Source organism: Passer montanus, unplaced genomic scaffold, assembly GCF_014805655.1.
Source record: "Passer montanus isolate IOZ18808 unplaced genomic scaffold, ASM1480565v1 scaffold35, whole genome shotgun sequence".
Taxonomy (NCBI): Eukaryota; Metazoa; Chordata; class Aves; order Passeriformes; family Passeridae; genus Passer; species Passer montanus.
In genome coordinates, this window is record NW_024368263.1 from 6936917 (window position 1) to 6952613 (window position 15697).

General features: G+C 58.1%; 1 protein-coding gene across 3 annotated transcripts in view; it reads left to right on the top strand.

Annotated features, from left to right (window-relative positions):
* The window catches only part of ARSG (arylsulfatase G), a 30984-nt gene that overhangs the window by 5592 nt on the left and 9695 nt on the right, over positions 1–15697 (top strand). For 2 of the 3 annotated variants that reach the window (XM_039716075.1, XM_039716074.1), the window contains exons 2-9: positions 4150–4878; positions 5183–5370; positions 6156–6203; positions 6282–6393; positions 6653–6793; positions 9492–9682; positions 10576–10656; positions 14077–14185. In XM_039716075.1, the coding sequence (XP_039572009.1) occupies positions 4676–4878; positions 5183–5370; positions 6156–6203; positions 6282–6393; positions 6653–6793; positions 9492–9682; positions 10576–10656; positions 14077–14185 (1073 nt within the window). In that variant the 5' untranslated portion in view covers positions 4150–4675. Of the gene's footprint in view, positions 1–4149; positions 4879–5182; positions 5371–6155; positions 6204–6281; positions 6394–6652; positions 6794–9491; positions 9683–10575; positions 10657–14076; positions 14186–15697 lie in introns of those variants that run through there. The other variant, XM_039716076.1, reaches the window with a different exon arrangement.

A 15697-nucleotide genomic window follows, 5' to 3' on the forward strand; every position in this document is an offset into this window, starting at 1 on the left:
CTGTGATCCACAGGGAAGCACAGCCAGCGTCCTGGCTGTCTGTCTGTCCTGGCATAAATCAGCCGGGAGCTGGAAAAGAGGGCGGGCTGGGAAGAGCAGGGGAGCGCGGGCCCCTGCCCGAGCCGCCCGATGGCTCAGGGACTTCCAGTTCATTTATTCTGCTGGGGTTTGCCCAGCCCTGCTCGGCTGAATGTGAAATGTTTTCTCTGAAAGACCCAGCAGCGAGATGGGTGAAAAACATTCTCCTGTCCCAGGAGCTGGCAGGAATCCTGGTAAATCTGCAGAAGTATGTTTTTGTCGGTGCTGCTTGTTCTGTGAGGAGAACTAGTATAAACTATGCCAGTAGAAAACCTTTTTCCTGGAATGAAGTCCTGACTGTGTTCAGAGCATTGTCAGGATGGTTGTGCTGGGAAGGGAGCTTTGCTGGTAAACATGTCAGCCCTGGGGAGGCCCAGGGGGGCAGGCACAGAGCTCCTGCCCCTCTGCCCCACGGCCAGACCCCTCACCAGGTACCTGCTGCCCTTCTCTGCTCAAAACAAAATCTCTGGAATATTAAATTGCAAAAAAAACCCCCATAGATTTGTTTTTCTGTCCTGCCATCCATGCCCCCAGGCATCCCCCTGGGGTCAGCACCAAGAGCCCCACCATGGGCTATGTCCCCATGCCACGTCACTCAGCAGCTGTGGGGCCAGCACAGCTGAGCCATCCCTTCTGCCTGCCTGCCTCAGTTTCCCTGACCCCAGCTGGCACAAGGGGTGACACTGGGAGCTCCTGGAGTGCTCCTGGATAACAGCAGCTACCCACTCCAGTTTGAATTGCTCATCCTTTGCTGTGTCCTTTCCTCCTGCTCCTCATGGCTGGGATGGGGGGATCCTGCTGGGACTTTAGCAGGGCCATGGGGTGGGTTTGGGCTGGAGATCAGAGCTGGGACCCCCCGGGTGGGGGGTAGCTGAGCAGGGGGTAGCTGAGCACAGCTGGGTGTGCTTCAAAGGGCGGCAGGTTTTTCTGGGCTCCAGCCACTGCTTTGCTCTCCAGGCAGGCGTGAAAATGTGAAAGAATGTGAAAAATGTGAAAATGATCGTGCTGGCCCCAAGACTTGTAAACTTTCTGGTTAATGTGTAATAAATACATGACAGATACTGCCAGTGACCCCTCTGTGGTGGCACTGCCAGCGGTGACATCCCAGAGAGGCATCTCCCCTCCTCTACACCGGGGGACTCCTGCTTGGAGAGGCTTTGGGGCTTTTCTAAACTGGTTTATCAGGTTTGGAGTTCTCCAGGCTCCTGTGGGCAGCCTGCCTGGCCTGCAGAAGGCAGGTTGTGTGTTTGTTCAGTGCTGCCCTGGCCAGGGTGTGTGCTGTGCCGCCAGGTGTGCCGTGTCCAGCTGGGAGCACACTGCTCATCCCCAGCCCTTGGACTCCTCCAGCTGTAGCCACCTGGGCAGTATTTCCTGCTTGGCACAGGGCGAGGTGCCACAGTGTTCCTGCCAGCCTGGGGAATCTCTCCTGAGTCATTCTGATTTTTGCAGGAAGAGCTGAAAGTTGGTGGCTCAGCTCTGGGCGGGTCTGGCTGCTGCAAGGCTGGAGGGGAGCAGAGGTGATCCCAGGGGGCAGAGGGGATCCCAGGGGGCTGCCACCTCCTCCAGGGGGATGTGCACAGCCCAGACTCACCGGGAATTTGGGCTGGAAAGGGTCAGAGAGGGCTCAGAGTGCAGAGTTGGTGCCAGGGATGGCCTCACACTCATGGATGTGGTCTGGATGTGGGCACTCCACAGGCTGTGTTCCACCTCGCCTTCAAACAGCCTCCCAGCATCAGGGATCAAGGAGTTTTCTCTGATGTTAATGCATGAATTTGAGCCCTGAAAGACTTTCCCTGTAATTTAGGGAGGAGAGAATGTCCTTTGAAAATCGTTTGGGTTGTTTTTGTTAGCTGTGTCATCCTGGCATCCCTCCGCGGGGTAAATGGAAGGGACAGAGGTTTGTGGCTTGGGCTGCTTTGAGGTGGGCTGGGTTTTTCTGTGGGGCTGCAGGTGCAGCTGGGGGGCCCTGGGCACGCTGGGGGTGCAGGGCAGCCCCTCAGGAGCGGGGCTGGCTCTGGGATGGTGCAGCTGGGAGGATGTTTGGAGAGGCTGGGATTTGGCACAGACACCAGCCCAGCCTGGGAGGGGCTGGCAGCTGCTGGGTGCCAGTGGAGGTGCCAGAGGGCAGGATTAGGTGGTGTGTCTTCCCAGAAAGCCTGAACACCACCTGCCCGAGGAGATCAGCTCAACTTTTGGTGCTTTGTTTTTCCCCAAACCCCAGGTCTGGCACAGGGTGATATCCAGCTCTGTTGTGGAGAGTCCCAGACAGGAGGCTGGGAAGGGGCTGGGATGGGCTGGGAAGCGTTTGGGAAGGGGCTGGGATGGGGCTGGGATAGAGCTGGGATGGGGCTGGGATGGGGCTGGGATGGGGCTGGGATGGGGCTGGGAAAGGGCTGGGAAAGGGCTGAGAAGTGTTTGGGAAAGGGCTGAGAAGTGTTTGGGATGGGGCTGGGAAGGGGCTGGGATGGGGCTGGGAAGGGGCTGGGATGGGGCTGGGAAAGGGCTGAGAAGTGTTTGGGAAAGGGCTGAGAAGTGTTTGGGATGGGGCTGGGATGGGCTGAGGTCTCCCTGACCACTGTGGAGTTGGTGTCTCAGTTCTGTGCTGTCCCTGGCCCAGCTGGGCTCAGCCCCTGGGTAAGGGGTGTTGGAGCCAAGCAGAGCTGCTCCTTTCAAGTCCCATCCATGAAGAAATCCAAAGGAATTTTTGTTTTGAAAGTAAAGGCAATTTAGCTGCCATCAAACATGTCCAGAGACCTAACCTGGATTCTTGGAGCTGTGGGCATGCAGGAGGTGCAGAACAGGACCTGAGCTCGTGGTCTTTGTTGGGGCAGGGCTGAGCAGCCTTTCCCAGAGCTGAGCCCCCTCCCACAGCTCAGCCCCACCACCCAGCACATCCCACCCCCATTAGCTGATGTACCGAGAGCCTCCAGGCTTCATAAATTATCACTCTGGGCTATGAATTATGAATGGAGCCACATCTCTGATCACTGCAATGCTCTGCTGACAGCCTGGGAGCTGCTGATCCAAGTGACAGCCCAAAGCTTTTAAAGATGTGAACAGCAAAACCTGGGAATAATTGACTTTGCAAGCTACAAACCGCTTGGCCTACAGATGGGGCTCATCGTATTCCCTCTCCTGCCTCCTCCTGTCCTGTTCTTCTCTTCTGTTTCCCAGTGTTGTCTTCTCTCCTCTCCCTCTCTGTGTTAATGGGTGTTGTCCTGGCCGTGTTGGCCATCCCATGGGAGCTGCATCCCTCATGCCACGTTCCTGCCCCAGGAAGCTGCTGGGGACAGCTGGGTCCTGGCCATCCCCACAGCCAGTGCACAGCTCCTGCTGCAGGACCCAGCAGGGTTTTGGCAGATCTCTGCAGCTTCATCCCCCTTTGGCCATAACTTTGTGTTCCAGACATCGTATTCCACAGCTCCATCTGCTCCGTGGAGCTCTGCCACAGCTCCGTCCCTGCCATCGGTCTTTGGAGGCTTTGTCCTTGAACCTTTCCATCTCTGGAGGCCAAATCCTGCCCTAAGCAGCTGGATGTGCTTAATCCTGGCTGTTCCTGGGGGTTTTGCCTTCTGGGTTTGTGTGTTGTCCTGCCTCCCCACCTCTGGGGCAGCTCCCTCTGGCAGCCGGGCTGTGCTCCCTGCTTGGCAGCTGTGGGGCAGAGGGACCAGAACTAAATTCAGACAGACAGTGAGCTTCAGACACTTGCCAGTTGTCACAAACGAAGTCAGGGCCTTGTATGAACCCCTCGTGGGGCTGCAGCACTCGGGAGAAATCCCTTGGCAAGCAGGAGGGAGCAGGGGAAGGCAGGAGCAGGGGAAGGCAGGAGCAGGGGATGGCAGGAGCAGGGGAAACCACCCCAGCCTGAGCAGTGGGTGCAGGAAAGGGGCCCTCTGCATTCCCAGTCCTTTCCAGCTGAGCCATTGTAAACCAGGCAGCAGAACAAGTTCAAAGGCAAAGCTTTGGTGTCTGGAGAAGGTGTTTTACCCTGCTGTCTGCAGAAGCTGCTTTGCCCCAGGCTGGGGTGCAGGAGCACTCCCCTGTCCTGACCGTTTTGTTTCCCTTGCACAGGGGATGCTGTAACCAGGTGAAGGATGGACTGACGGAGCCCCAGCAGTTTCTTCTCCACGCAGGGCTGGGGGGCTCATCCTGCAGGGAAGGAGCCATTTTTGGACACAAACATCCCTCTGGCTGCGGCGAGGGGAGTGGAGCTGCCGCGGATCGAACCCGCTCCTGGAGGGGAAAATACCACTTCAGTTTGGTGTCTAATTAGATATTTACCAGGAAGGAAGGAAAGATATAAATAGGGTGACAGTGACTTCAAAGGGTGTTTTTTGACTTCTAAGAATAACACCTTTGCTGGCGCCGGTTTCGGGAATATCGGCTGTGCCTGGGTGTGAAAGACGGAGGAGGTGTCGCAGCTCGGTCGGCAGCCAGGGGAGCAAACCCAGACCCCAGCCCTGCTCCAGCCCCACAGACCGGCTGAGGAGGGGACAGAGCTCCTGGAAAGCTCAGCTGCATCCACAGGGACACAGCAGGGGCACTCTGGGGAAGACCAACAGTGCTGCAACGCGGGCAACAGGAGACGTGTGGCACCATGGGGACCCCAGCCCTGTCCCCATGGGCAGTTGTGGTGCTCACCCCGGTGCTGGTGGGACTCTGGGCTCCCTGTGTGGTGAGCAGGCAGCCCAACTTCATTGTCATCCTGGCTGATGACATGGGCTGGGGGGATCTGGGTGCCAACTGGGCAGAGACAAAGGAGACCCCACATTTGGATCAGTTGGCTGCTGAAGGAACAAGGTAATGCCTGCCCCCCTTCCCTGCCCTCACCCTGCATCCCTGGTCACTCCGTCCTGCAGCACAGGGGAATTCAGCCCTGCGGGACTGGCAGGTGAGGGAGTTTTGTTGGTGTGGGTTTGGGTGCATGGGGAGGGCAGCCAGAGCACCTTGGGGTGCAGGTCCATCCATCCTGCTGGAACCTTCATCTGCCACTCCTCACCCTCACCCCCAGAGCAGAAGGGGGAGTGTCCAGGGGAGGAGGGAGGGGCAGGGCAGTGTTAGAGCACACGGGATCTGTTGAGTTGAAGCGTTTTTCATTTTGCAGGTTCGTGGATTTCCACTCAGCTGCCTCCACGTGCTCCCCCTCCCGCGCCTCGCTGCTCACGGGGCGCCTGGGGGTGCGCAACGGGGTCACCCACAACTTCGCCATCTCCTCTCTTGGGGGCCTCCCCCTCAACGAGACCACCCTGGCCGAGGTCCTGAGGGAGGCTGGCTACAGCACGGGGGCTATAGGTAATGCCCAGAGCGCCAGGGGCAGCAGGGCAGGTGGCAGAGGGTGACAAAGGTGCCCTTGCAGAGGAGGTACTTGTGTGAAATGCTGGCAGTGAAAGGGAAATCACGTGAGAGAGATTTCACACATCCCCCTTGGATTTTGCAATGCCAGGCTTAAAATCTTCCTTTCCAATGGTGCTGCTGGAAATCCAGACTTCTCCATTTAATCTCTCATCGCTTTATCTGCCGAGGAATGTGCTGGGTGTTCCTTAGCAAACAGGACTGGCTCTGCCATCCTGCATCCCACCCCGCCCGTGGTGCTGCTGGCTCGGTGGCTCTGGGCACCCTCCTGTCACTGTGGGTCCCCCTCAGCCTGCACAAACCCTTTGCATCTGCAGCTCCTGCTGTTGTGCTGGCAGGAAATCCCTGTGTTTCTCCATTCCCCCCCAAGTTTTTGCAGTTCTCCCTCTTGGATCGGCGCGTTCAGTGGGAGCAAGCACGTGCCGGAGGTCAGAGGATGAAGCTGGGTTTGGGGAGGGGTGAGGAAGCCTGCCTAGGACACAAACACATGAAAGAGCCTTTTAAGGCTGGAAACACTCACTTTGCACAGGCATGAGATACCTTATGCATTTTTTCTGGGTTTTCTGCAAAAATAGACGGCGTTCTGGAATGGCAGCCAGCACAAACAAGGAACCTTTCTTGTAGCTTGGTTAAAGCCCCCAGCGCTGCGGGCACCTTGTGGGTGAGGGCTGCTGGTGGCCAGAGCTCTGTCACCTCTGAAATGATGTTCTGTGTCCTCCACGCAGGCAAGTGGCACCTGGGACACCACGGCCACCATCACCCCAACTCCCGTGGTAAGGGCTGTGCCAGCGGGAGGGGCTGAGGGCCCTGTGGCCACCGTGACCCTGCTGACCCCCTCGCTTGCCTCTCAGGCTTCGACTACTACTTTGGGATCCCCTACAGCCACGACATGGGCTGCACGGACACCCCTGGCTACAACGTGCCACCCTGCCCACCCTGCCCACAGCACAGCACCTCTGCCAGGTACAGGGCATGGGGTGCCATGCTGGCACGGGGAGGTGGTGTTGGCAGCAGTGTCCCAGCCCTGAGGGCTGCCCTTGGCTGTGGTCGCCTCCTCTCATGCTCTGTGCACGCAGTTTCCCGCTGCAGGGCACGGGCTGGGAGCCCCCCGTGCCACGGGGACACTGGCACTGCTCCCTTTGCCCTCCCTCCCTCCCTCGGCCTTCTGGAAGCCAGGAGATCAGCCAGGCTCTGGTGACAAGCTTGGGGTGGCTCTTCCCAGCAGGGTGGCGAGGAAGGACTGTTACACAGAGGTTGCCCTGCCTCTCTTTGAGAACGTCACCATCGTCCAGCAGCCCGTGGAGCTGGGCAGCCTGGCCAGGCGCTACGCGGAGGAGGCAGAGCGGTTCATCCAGAGGGCCAGGTGAGGGCCACCCGCTGTCCCCTGCCTGTCCCCTTCGCTGGGAGAGCTCCTGGGTCACTGCAGCACTCCTCTGCATCGCCCTGGTGCAATGCCAGGGGAGATGGGTGTTGCCCCATGGCTCAGATTTGGGGTGTCCGTGGCTTGGCTCCCTGCTGGAGGAGGCACTGGGGCTCTTCTGGTGTCCTCTGAAAGGGACTTGTGTTTTTAAAACTATGTTTTTGGGAAAAGTCAAAGCCTTTGAGTGGGGCTGTGCCTTCTTCTGAGGGGAATGTGCATGATGTCACGGTCCTTCCATCCCTGCATCCCTGTGGATGAGGTGGCAATGGGCTGGTGGAGGTGCCTCCATGGGTGTGAAGTGCTGGCAGGGGCTGTCAGCAGGCGCTGAGTGGTGTCAGGGTGGGACCAGAACAGCACCCAGAGGTGTTTGAACACGCCTCGTGTGTGAGATTGGATCCATTTTGTGGATAAAGCACTCCGGGATCGCTGGGCTTCAGGATCTGCCTCCCCCAGCCCCAGAGCACAGGAGGTGCCGGGCTGTGTTTGTCCCCGAGGAGCGAAGTGGCTCCTCCGAATGGGGCCCCGAGCCCTGCTGACGGGTTGTGTAATTTTAATCCCCATTATTGGCGGATTACGAGCTGTGACTTTGCAAAATGCCTCCCTGCAGAGTGAGGAGAGGAAGCGCTGCCGGGCAGCCCTGCCTGAGCCCATCCCTGCCTGCATCCCGGGATAACGCAGCCCAGGGAAGGCGGGTCCTGGGGGTGAGGTTTGTGTAACAGAGGTGAATGAAGGGCTGGGCAGGGAGCAGCACATGGGCACATGGCTCTTTATAAAACTGGTCAGTGTTTTGTTCCATAAAACCTGTAGTTTGTCCCTTTGGGTACCAAGGATTGGCCGTGGGTTTGGGATTGAGGCCATGTTTGGGATGCTGAGGGTACCCAGGCAGCAGCAACCCCTTCTCCTGCCACACTCCCACCTCTCTGGGCTGCCAGGGTGCTCTGTGGCTGTGAAACCAAGGGTGTAAGCTGTGGGTTAATAGGAAAAACCTTTAAACTCCCAGAAGTGTGTTAGGGTTATCTGTGTTCATGGAGAACAGGATTAAGCAGGTGCCTGCCTTTTCTTCCCTTCCCTTTGATGGCTTATTCCAGTTTTCCCCTGCCTGACTCATTCATTACAGGGCAACAAAAGAACACCGGATTTGCCATCTCAGTGTTTTTTTAACCAGTCAAGGTTGAGCAATTTGTGACAGTGAGACGTGGCACTGCTCGAGCACAAGCGAGCGTGGGAGCAAAAGTCAGGGACTGCTGTCTTCAGTTATTGATTAAACGTTTGCCTGATCTTCAGGACAATTCCGAGGTGTCTGTGTGGCAAATGAGAGGGATGTTCAGTGGGGCATCACAGCCACGAGTCCATCGAGATGCTGGAGCCAGGGATTAGCTTTCCCTGCTCCAGGGGCTCTGGCATCCCACGGGAAGAGCTCTCTCAGTGGCAGCTGGCATGGGGCACATGAGCTCTCCTGACCCCCACGTCCTGCAGGGACAGGCGGGGTGCCAGGGGGACACAGGGTGTGAACACCATGGACACCCCAAATCTGAACCCCATGGCTCGGATTTGGGCTCAGTGGCAGCTGGCAAGGGGCACATGAGCTCTCCAGACCCCACGTCCTGCAGGGACAGGCAGGGTGTCAGGGGGACACAGGGTGTGAACACCATGGACACCCCAAATCTGAACCCCATGGCTCGGATTTGGGGTGTCCATGGCTTGGCTTCCTGCTGGAGGAGGCACTGAGGCTCTTCTGGTGTCCTCTAAAAGAGGTGTGTGTTTTTAAAACATCGTTTTTGGGGAAAGTTGAAGTGGGGGGTTTGAGGAAACCCTTTGTGGGGTTCCAGCGCCGTGGGGGATGCAGCAGCTCCAGGCAGGATGGGGTTTACTCATTTTCCATGCCAGGTGGGTGACGGGCAGGGGAAGGAAGTGCTGACACTCACGCTGGAAGGGCCGAGAGCTCGCAGGAGGCAGCGATGGGGCGGCCGGGGCTGGGCCAGGACACGTCCCCAGGATCCGGCCCCTCCTCGCCGCTGGCCATCCCACCCTTCCCCTCCGAGTCCCTGAGGAAGAGCAGGCCTGGTTGGAGCAGATAAATATAGCTGTAAACAAGCAAACAGGACGTGTCCTGTGCTGGGTTCGGAGCGAGCGGGCGGCGGGGCAGCGCGCGGCGGTGAACGTGCCGTGGGGCTGCTGGCACTGCCCAGGCTGTGCCCGGGTGTGGCACTGCCTGCTACTGCCCAACCTCTGTCCACAGCACCACGAGGCCGGGCACCTGCTGGGGAGGGGGAGAAAAGGCCAAAATGGGCCCTCTGAGACAGGGGAGGGAGGTGTGTGGGTGCAGCAGCGTGCAGCGTTTGGCCGCTGGAGATGGAGAAGGGGCAAATCCACCCCAGATGGGGGCACAGTTGGCAACGGGGGGCAGTGGGGAGAGGTTTAAGCAGGAGCAGGGGAGACGTGGCTCAGCTCAGCCAAGCCTCCTCCCTGCAAGGAGAGGGGTGATGGACGTGGGGTGCTTTCCCCCAAGGAGCTGCGGCAGAAGCAGGAGTGGAAGGACCACTGGTTTGTGTCCCCAGGCTCAGCAGTGCCACCACCCCAAAAACCCCCTGCCACTGCCTTCCCCTGGAGGCTGAACACTCTCCCCCTGTCCCCTGTGCAGGGACAGAGGACGCCCCTTCTTCCTCTACCTGGCCCTGGCCCATATGCACGTCCCTCTGGTCCCCCCGCTGCCCCCTGCTCCGGGCAGGGGCATCTACGGAGCCTCCCTGGGCCAGATGGATGCGCTGGTGGCACGGATCAAGGAGGTGGCTGACAGCCTGGGGAAGGGCAGCACGCTGCTCTGGTTCACAGGTACTGCAGGACAACGGGCTGGGGGTGACACTGGGGACTGCCCCTGGAGCGGGGGCAGGACCTGTGTTTGTCTCCTGCCCTCGATGTCCCCTGCCCTTGTTGTCCCTGCCCACAGTGTCTCCTGCCCTTGATGTCCCCTGCCCTCAGTGTCCCCTGCCCTCAATGTCCCCTGCCCTTATTGTCCCCTGCCCTCCGTGTCTCCTGCCCTTGATGTCCCCTGCCCTTCGTGTCCCCTGTCCTTGGTGTCCCCTCCCACAGTGTCTCCTGCCCTCAATGTCCCCTGCCCTCAATGTCCCCTGCCCTCAGTGTCCCCTGTCCTCAGTGTCCCCTGCTCTCAATGTCCCCTGCTCTCAATGTCCCCTTCCCTCAATATCCCCTGCCCTCAGTGTCCCCTGCCCTCGGTGTCCCCTGCTCGATGCTCCCATTGCTCTGTGGGTGGGGGGTGGTCCCAGCGTGGGGTCGGGGGTCCCAGGCTGCTGTGGCCACTCGGCTGGGTGGTGCCCACCCTGCCACCCCCTCCGGCCGCGGGGCTGAAGTGGTGGGGCCGTGACTAATTAAACCACAAATCCTCCTTCGTTAAGAAGCCCAAATCCGCTCTCTGTGCTGAGCAGCCTCCCTAATGAGGATGTCTTGCTCCTGATGACAGGAACCGCTCATTAACACCCCGAGCTGGTGGCACCGTGCCCCCCCTGCCCTGCCCTGGCTGCCCTCCAGCCCCTGCAAACCAACTGCTAAAAACCAAAATCCATCAACCAGCTCCTCTGGCTCCTGTGGGGAGGCAGCACAGGGTGGCAGAGAGGGGTGGAAGGGTCACTTGTCCTTGCCTGCCCCCCTACTGTGGGTGTCCCCTGTGGTGCTGGTGTCTCTCATGGGGACATTTCTTTCTCTTGCAGGTGACAATGGCCCCTGGGCACAGAAGTGTGAGCTGGCAGGACGCCTGGGGCCATTCGTGGGTGCCTGGCAGAGGCAGAGAGGTAACCTGGCAGCGTGGAGGGGGTCCCAGTCCCGGGGGGCACAGGGGGGGCTGCTGCACAAAGCCCTCACTGCCCACTGAGGGGACACGGGCAGCATTCCATCCACCCTAGCATTTTCCCGGCTGCTTGAACACACCCCAGCACTATTTTTTTTTCTTTCAAACAGCCAAGTTTCCCCCAAAATTGCTGCGGGGGGTGGGCTGGGGTCCCCATTACCCCAGAGCCTGGGGTGAGTGTGCTGGTTTGGAGGTGGGGTGTTGCTATCTGCCCCATCAGGGTCTCACAGCCCTCACCCCCATCCTGCCCAGAGCAGAGCACCCACCACCCTCCCCACACCCCGGGACTTTGCTTTTCTTTCTCTCCACCGTTTTGTTTTGTTTTGTTTGGGTTTCTTTTTTTTCTCTTTCCTCCTTTTCCGGCCAAGCCATCTGCTTGGTGGGTTTATTTCAGCCGGGGCAGCCAGAAACATTCATGAGTCAGGCGTTTCCCACTTCTGCTTGTATTACGCGGTGCTAACGTGCCAGGCTCAGCTGCCCGTGCCCGGGGTCAGCGCTCAGGGTCATCCTTCTCCTCTTCCTGACACCCTGGCCACGGCACCATGGCCATTCCCTGTGCAGACAGCGCTGGCTGCCTCCCATTCCCAGCTCCCTTCCTTCTCCTGGCCCCGGCCATGCAATCGTAACCTTAATTTTCTAGTAAACAAACCCCGCTGCCGGCCCCGGGTTGTTGCTCTTGAGCAACCCACGGTCACAAGCCCGAGCAGATGGCACAGAAAGTGCAGGGCTGGGGAACAGGGCGAGCCAAACCAGCCCCTTCCCATCCCCTGTGCCCTGCAGAGCGCCCGGCTCCCTCCTGCCGGGTGGGCAGGGGATGGGTTCGGGCTGGCAGAGTGCTCCAAGCTGGCTGCAGCACCCCTGCCACCTCCCTGGTGCTTGGAAAGCCGGGCTGGCACTGCCCGGGGTGCCAGGCTGGGACGCTCGGCCTTGCCAGCCCAGAGGGATTGTTCCCAGGCAGGGAAAAGCCCCCGAGGAGTGGGAGGGCAGGGGGAGACAGGCTGCTCCCGCCTCTATTGATTTCTGTGTGTTCTCATGTGTTTCTGTATGTTTCTGTGTGTCTCCAAATGTTTCTACTTGTCTCTATGTTCCTATATGTTCCTATACGTTCCTACGTGTTTCTATATGTTTCTAACATGTTTCTATAATTTTCCAACGTGTTTCTGCATATTTCTACATGTTTCTATATGTTTCTAACGTTTCTATAATTTTCCAATGTGTTTCTGCATATTTCTACATGTTTCTGCATATTTCCACGTTTCTATGTTTCTAACATGTTTCTATAATTTTCCAATGTGTTTCTGCATATTTCTACGTGTTTCTATACATTACATATTTCTACATGTTTCTAACATGTTTCTATATGTTTCTGCATGTTTCTATATGTTTCTAACATGTTTTTATACATTTCTACAGGTTTTATATGTTTCTAACATGTTTCTATATGTTTCCAACATGTTTCTATAAATTTCCAACAATGCGTCTGCATGTTTCTAAATGTTTCTATGAATTTCCAGCATGTTCCTGCATGTTTCTATATGTTTCTACGTGTTCATATGTTTCTACATTTCTATATGTTTCTGTGTGTTTCTACATGTTTCTAACATGTTTCTCTATGTTTTTATATGTTTATACATGTTTCTATGTTTCTGCATTTTTCTATATGTTTCCCGTAGCTCCATCTTCTGTTTTAGGGTCCAACCCTAAATTCCAGGGCTGTTTTCCACTGATTTGAGGTGGTCACTGCAGCTGGGAGAGCGCAGCACATCCGTGTGTGCTGCCCCTTTCTCTGTGCTTCCCACAGCCCCAGAAACTCATCTCCCACCTTGGGGTCAAAAGTCCAGCAATACTGGGATACTGGGAGAGAGAAAAACGTTTTGGGGATGTGATGCTGGGCATGTTTTGAGGCAGGTTGGGGAAGTTCCAGACCTGGTGTCCCTGTGCTGAGGACCTGCTGTGTGTGTGGTGGGAGCAAGGTTTTCATCCCGCCACGGGAATGCACAGTTCAGCTTTCCTGGAAAGCCTGGAAAGTCCCCACAGCAGCAAGGCTGCATCATCCCCACTCTGGAGAAAATTCCCTGGTTGGGTTTGGGTGTTTCAGCCCTGTTTACTTCCCAAAGTGTTAATGTGACCTCATTCCCAGGCTGCTCTGACCTGACCAGAGGTGCTGGGGTGGCTTGGTCAGGAAATATCCGTCTGATGTCCTTCCAGAGACCCCTGGCCACGCATGGAAAAACCCTGCAAATGCATCCAGGAGGATGAGTTTTTCCATTTATGTGCAGAGATGGGGCTTGATATTAATTGCTGCAATTGCTGTGGTTTCCTGGGGTGGCTGGGGAAACACCAAAACTTTGGGTGAGGAATGGGAGAGATTGGGGGTGTGCTCAGAAGGTCAGAAACCTTTTCCCTGGGTGAATCCTTGTGGCACCTGTGCCAGTGGTGTCCTTGTAGGCATGGCAGCATTGTCTGGGCTTGGATCAGCCGGTGGCATCCAGGGACGCTGGGAGGCCGGGCTGGGGACAGCCCGGGGGCTCTCTTGGCTGTGCCCCCAGGAAATGGCTCGGGGCGAGTGCCGTTGCCATGGCCCGCTGAAAGGCAGCGCACAAAGGCTGCTCCTGGGAAGTTTGCTCCCTGAATCGTCGGGATTTTCTCTTTGCCCCATTCCCAACCCCTTCCCGCTCCAGCTGCCTGGGGCCCTTTGGGCTGCAGCCAAGGCAGAGGCTCTCCAGCCCCCTTGCAGCCCTTTTGGTGCTTGGTGCTCCCATTTTGGGGCTCAGCACCCCGATTTTGGTGCTCAGCACCCCAGCCCCTCTGCTCAGCACTGCAGGTGGAGAGAGGGACTGGGCAGACTCCCTGTGCAGCTCAAATCCAGGGGCAGAGCAGAGTGCTTTGGGTGCTGTCAGCCAAAGGATGGATCAGGTTCATTAGCTGGCAGGAGGGTTATTAGCAGGATGGTGTTTTTAATGAGGCAGGTTTCCAGCAGCCGGGGGAGGGGGGCCTGCTGGTGCTGAGCCCTGCAGGGGACAGAAGCCCCTGGAATAAATTCCTACATTTCCTGCCTGCTCCATTCTCTCACCTGGCATCAAAAGGGGATGGAAATGCAATGGCTCTGGCAGCTGCTGCATTTCTCATCACTCACTGGAGCAGAGAAACACAAACCAGTGCCCAGCTGAGACCCCTTTCTTTTCCCTTTCCCTTTGAAAAACTCCTGCAGTAGTTCTCCCTTCCCTGGCCCAGTGAAATTTCCCTCCTTTGTGGAAATTTGCACCATCTCTGCCTCTGAACAGTTCCTTTCCCAGGGGAGCTCCGGGCTCGGGAGGTTCTCCAGCATCAGCAGGATGCTGAGCACTGCCCTGTCCTCCTGCAGGTGGGAGCTCAGCGAAGCAAACCACCTGGGAAGGAGGGCACAGGGTGCCAGCCCTGGCGTACTGGCCTGGCCGTGTCCCTGCCGGGAGGACGAGCCACGCTCTGCTCAGGTGAGAGCCCCCTTTGGGAGAACCCCATCCCCACGCTGCCCCCCAGGCCATCACCTGGGCTTTGGCAGCAGCTGCCTGCTCCGGTGATGCCCTGCCTTGTGCCAGACTGTACTTTTGTCCTCTCCAAGGCTTAGTGGCTCAGCTGAGGGGAGCTGAAAGGGCTTTTTGTGCGGCCGGCGCTCGCAGCCAGCGGGCTGGGCGCGCTGCAGGCGGCGGCCAGGGCCCGCCGGTAATTAAAAGATGCCGATGTTCTCTCTGCCCAGCGAGGAGCAGGCCCGGCTCTGCGGTCTGCGGACGGCTTTCTGCGGAGCAGGGTGCGGTTGGGAGCAGAGGTGGCGCTGGCAATCCCTGCAGGATGCGGCCGGGGCAAGGGCAGCGAGGGGAGCTCTGTGCAGCCCCTCTCCCTGCAGCGTTTGCAGCCCTGCATGTGCAGCCTGCACCTCTCCTTGCAGCCCCTCTCCCTGCAGCATTTGCAGCCCTGCATGTGCAGCCTGCACCTCTCCTTGCTGCCCCTCTCCCTGCAGCATTTGCAGCCCTGCATGTGCAGCCTGCACCTCTCCTTGCAGCCCTTCCTGGGCAGCAGCTGTGGGGCACAGCCTGGGGCAGAGCGGGGGGAATGTCCCTGTTCATTCTTGAGGGGTCCCCACGGTGTTGGGGGGTTTGGGGTTGCCGGGAATTGGGATGTCCTGTCCCCTTTCATCCCTGATGGGTCTCCACGGTGCTGGGGTCAGACTGGGGGATTTATTATTGGGAATTGGGATATCCTGTCCCTGTTCATCCCTGATGGGTGCCCACAGTGCTGGGGGTCAAGCTGGGGGGGTTTGGGGTTGTTGGATGTTGGGATGCCCTGTCCCCTTTCATCCCTGATGGGTCCCCATGGTGCTGGGGTCAGACTGGGGGATTTGGGGTTACTGGGAATTGGGATGTCCTGTCCCCTTTCATCCCTGATGGGTCCCCATGGTACTGGGGTCAGGCTGGGGGGTTTGGGGTTACTGGGAATTGGGATGTCCTGTCCCGTTCATCCTTGGTAGGTCCCCACAGTACTGGGGGTCAAGCTAGGGGGGTTTGGGGTTGTTGGATGTTGGGATGACCTGTCCCTGTTCATCCCTGATGGGTGCCCATGGTGCTGGGGTCAGGCTGGGGCGTTTGGGGTTATGGGAATTGGGATGCCCTGTCCCTGTTCATCCCTGATGGGTGCCCATGGTGCTGGGGTCAGGCTGGGGCGTTTGGGGTTACTGGGAATTGGGATGATCTGTCCCTGTTCATCCTTGAGGCACACAGGGCTGAGGGGTTGCTGGCTGTTGGGAAAGAACGTCCCAGCTGCTGGGAGCAGGTCCTGACTGGTGGGCCCTGGGGCAGTGCTGGGTGTTTCCAAGGTCCGTGAGATAAGCTGGAGACACTCACTCGTTCCACAGCCCGAGGGCAGCTCTGGGAGCTGGATTTTTGCAGGCAAGGGAAGGTTTGAGCCAGAAGCTGAGTCACTGGTGTCTGGTGGAGGGGATGGGGAGCACG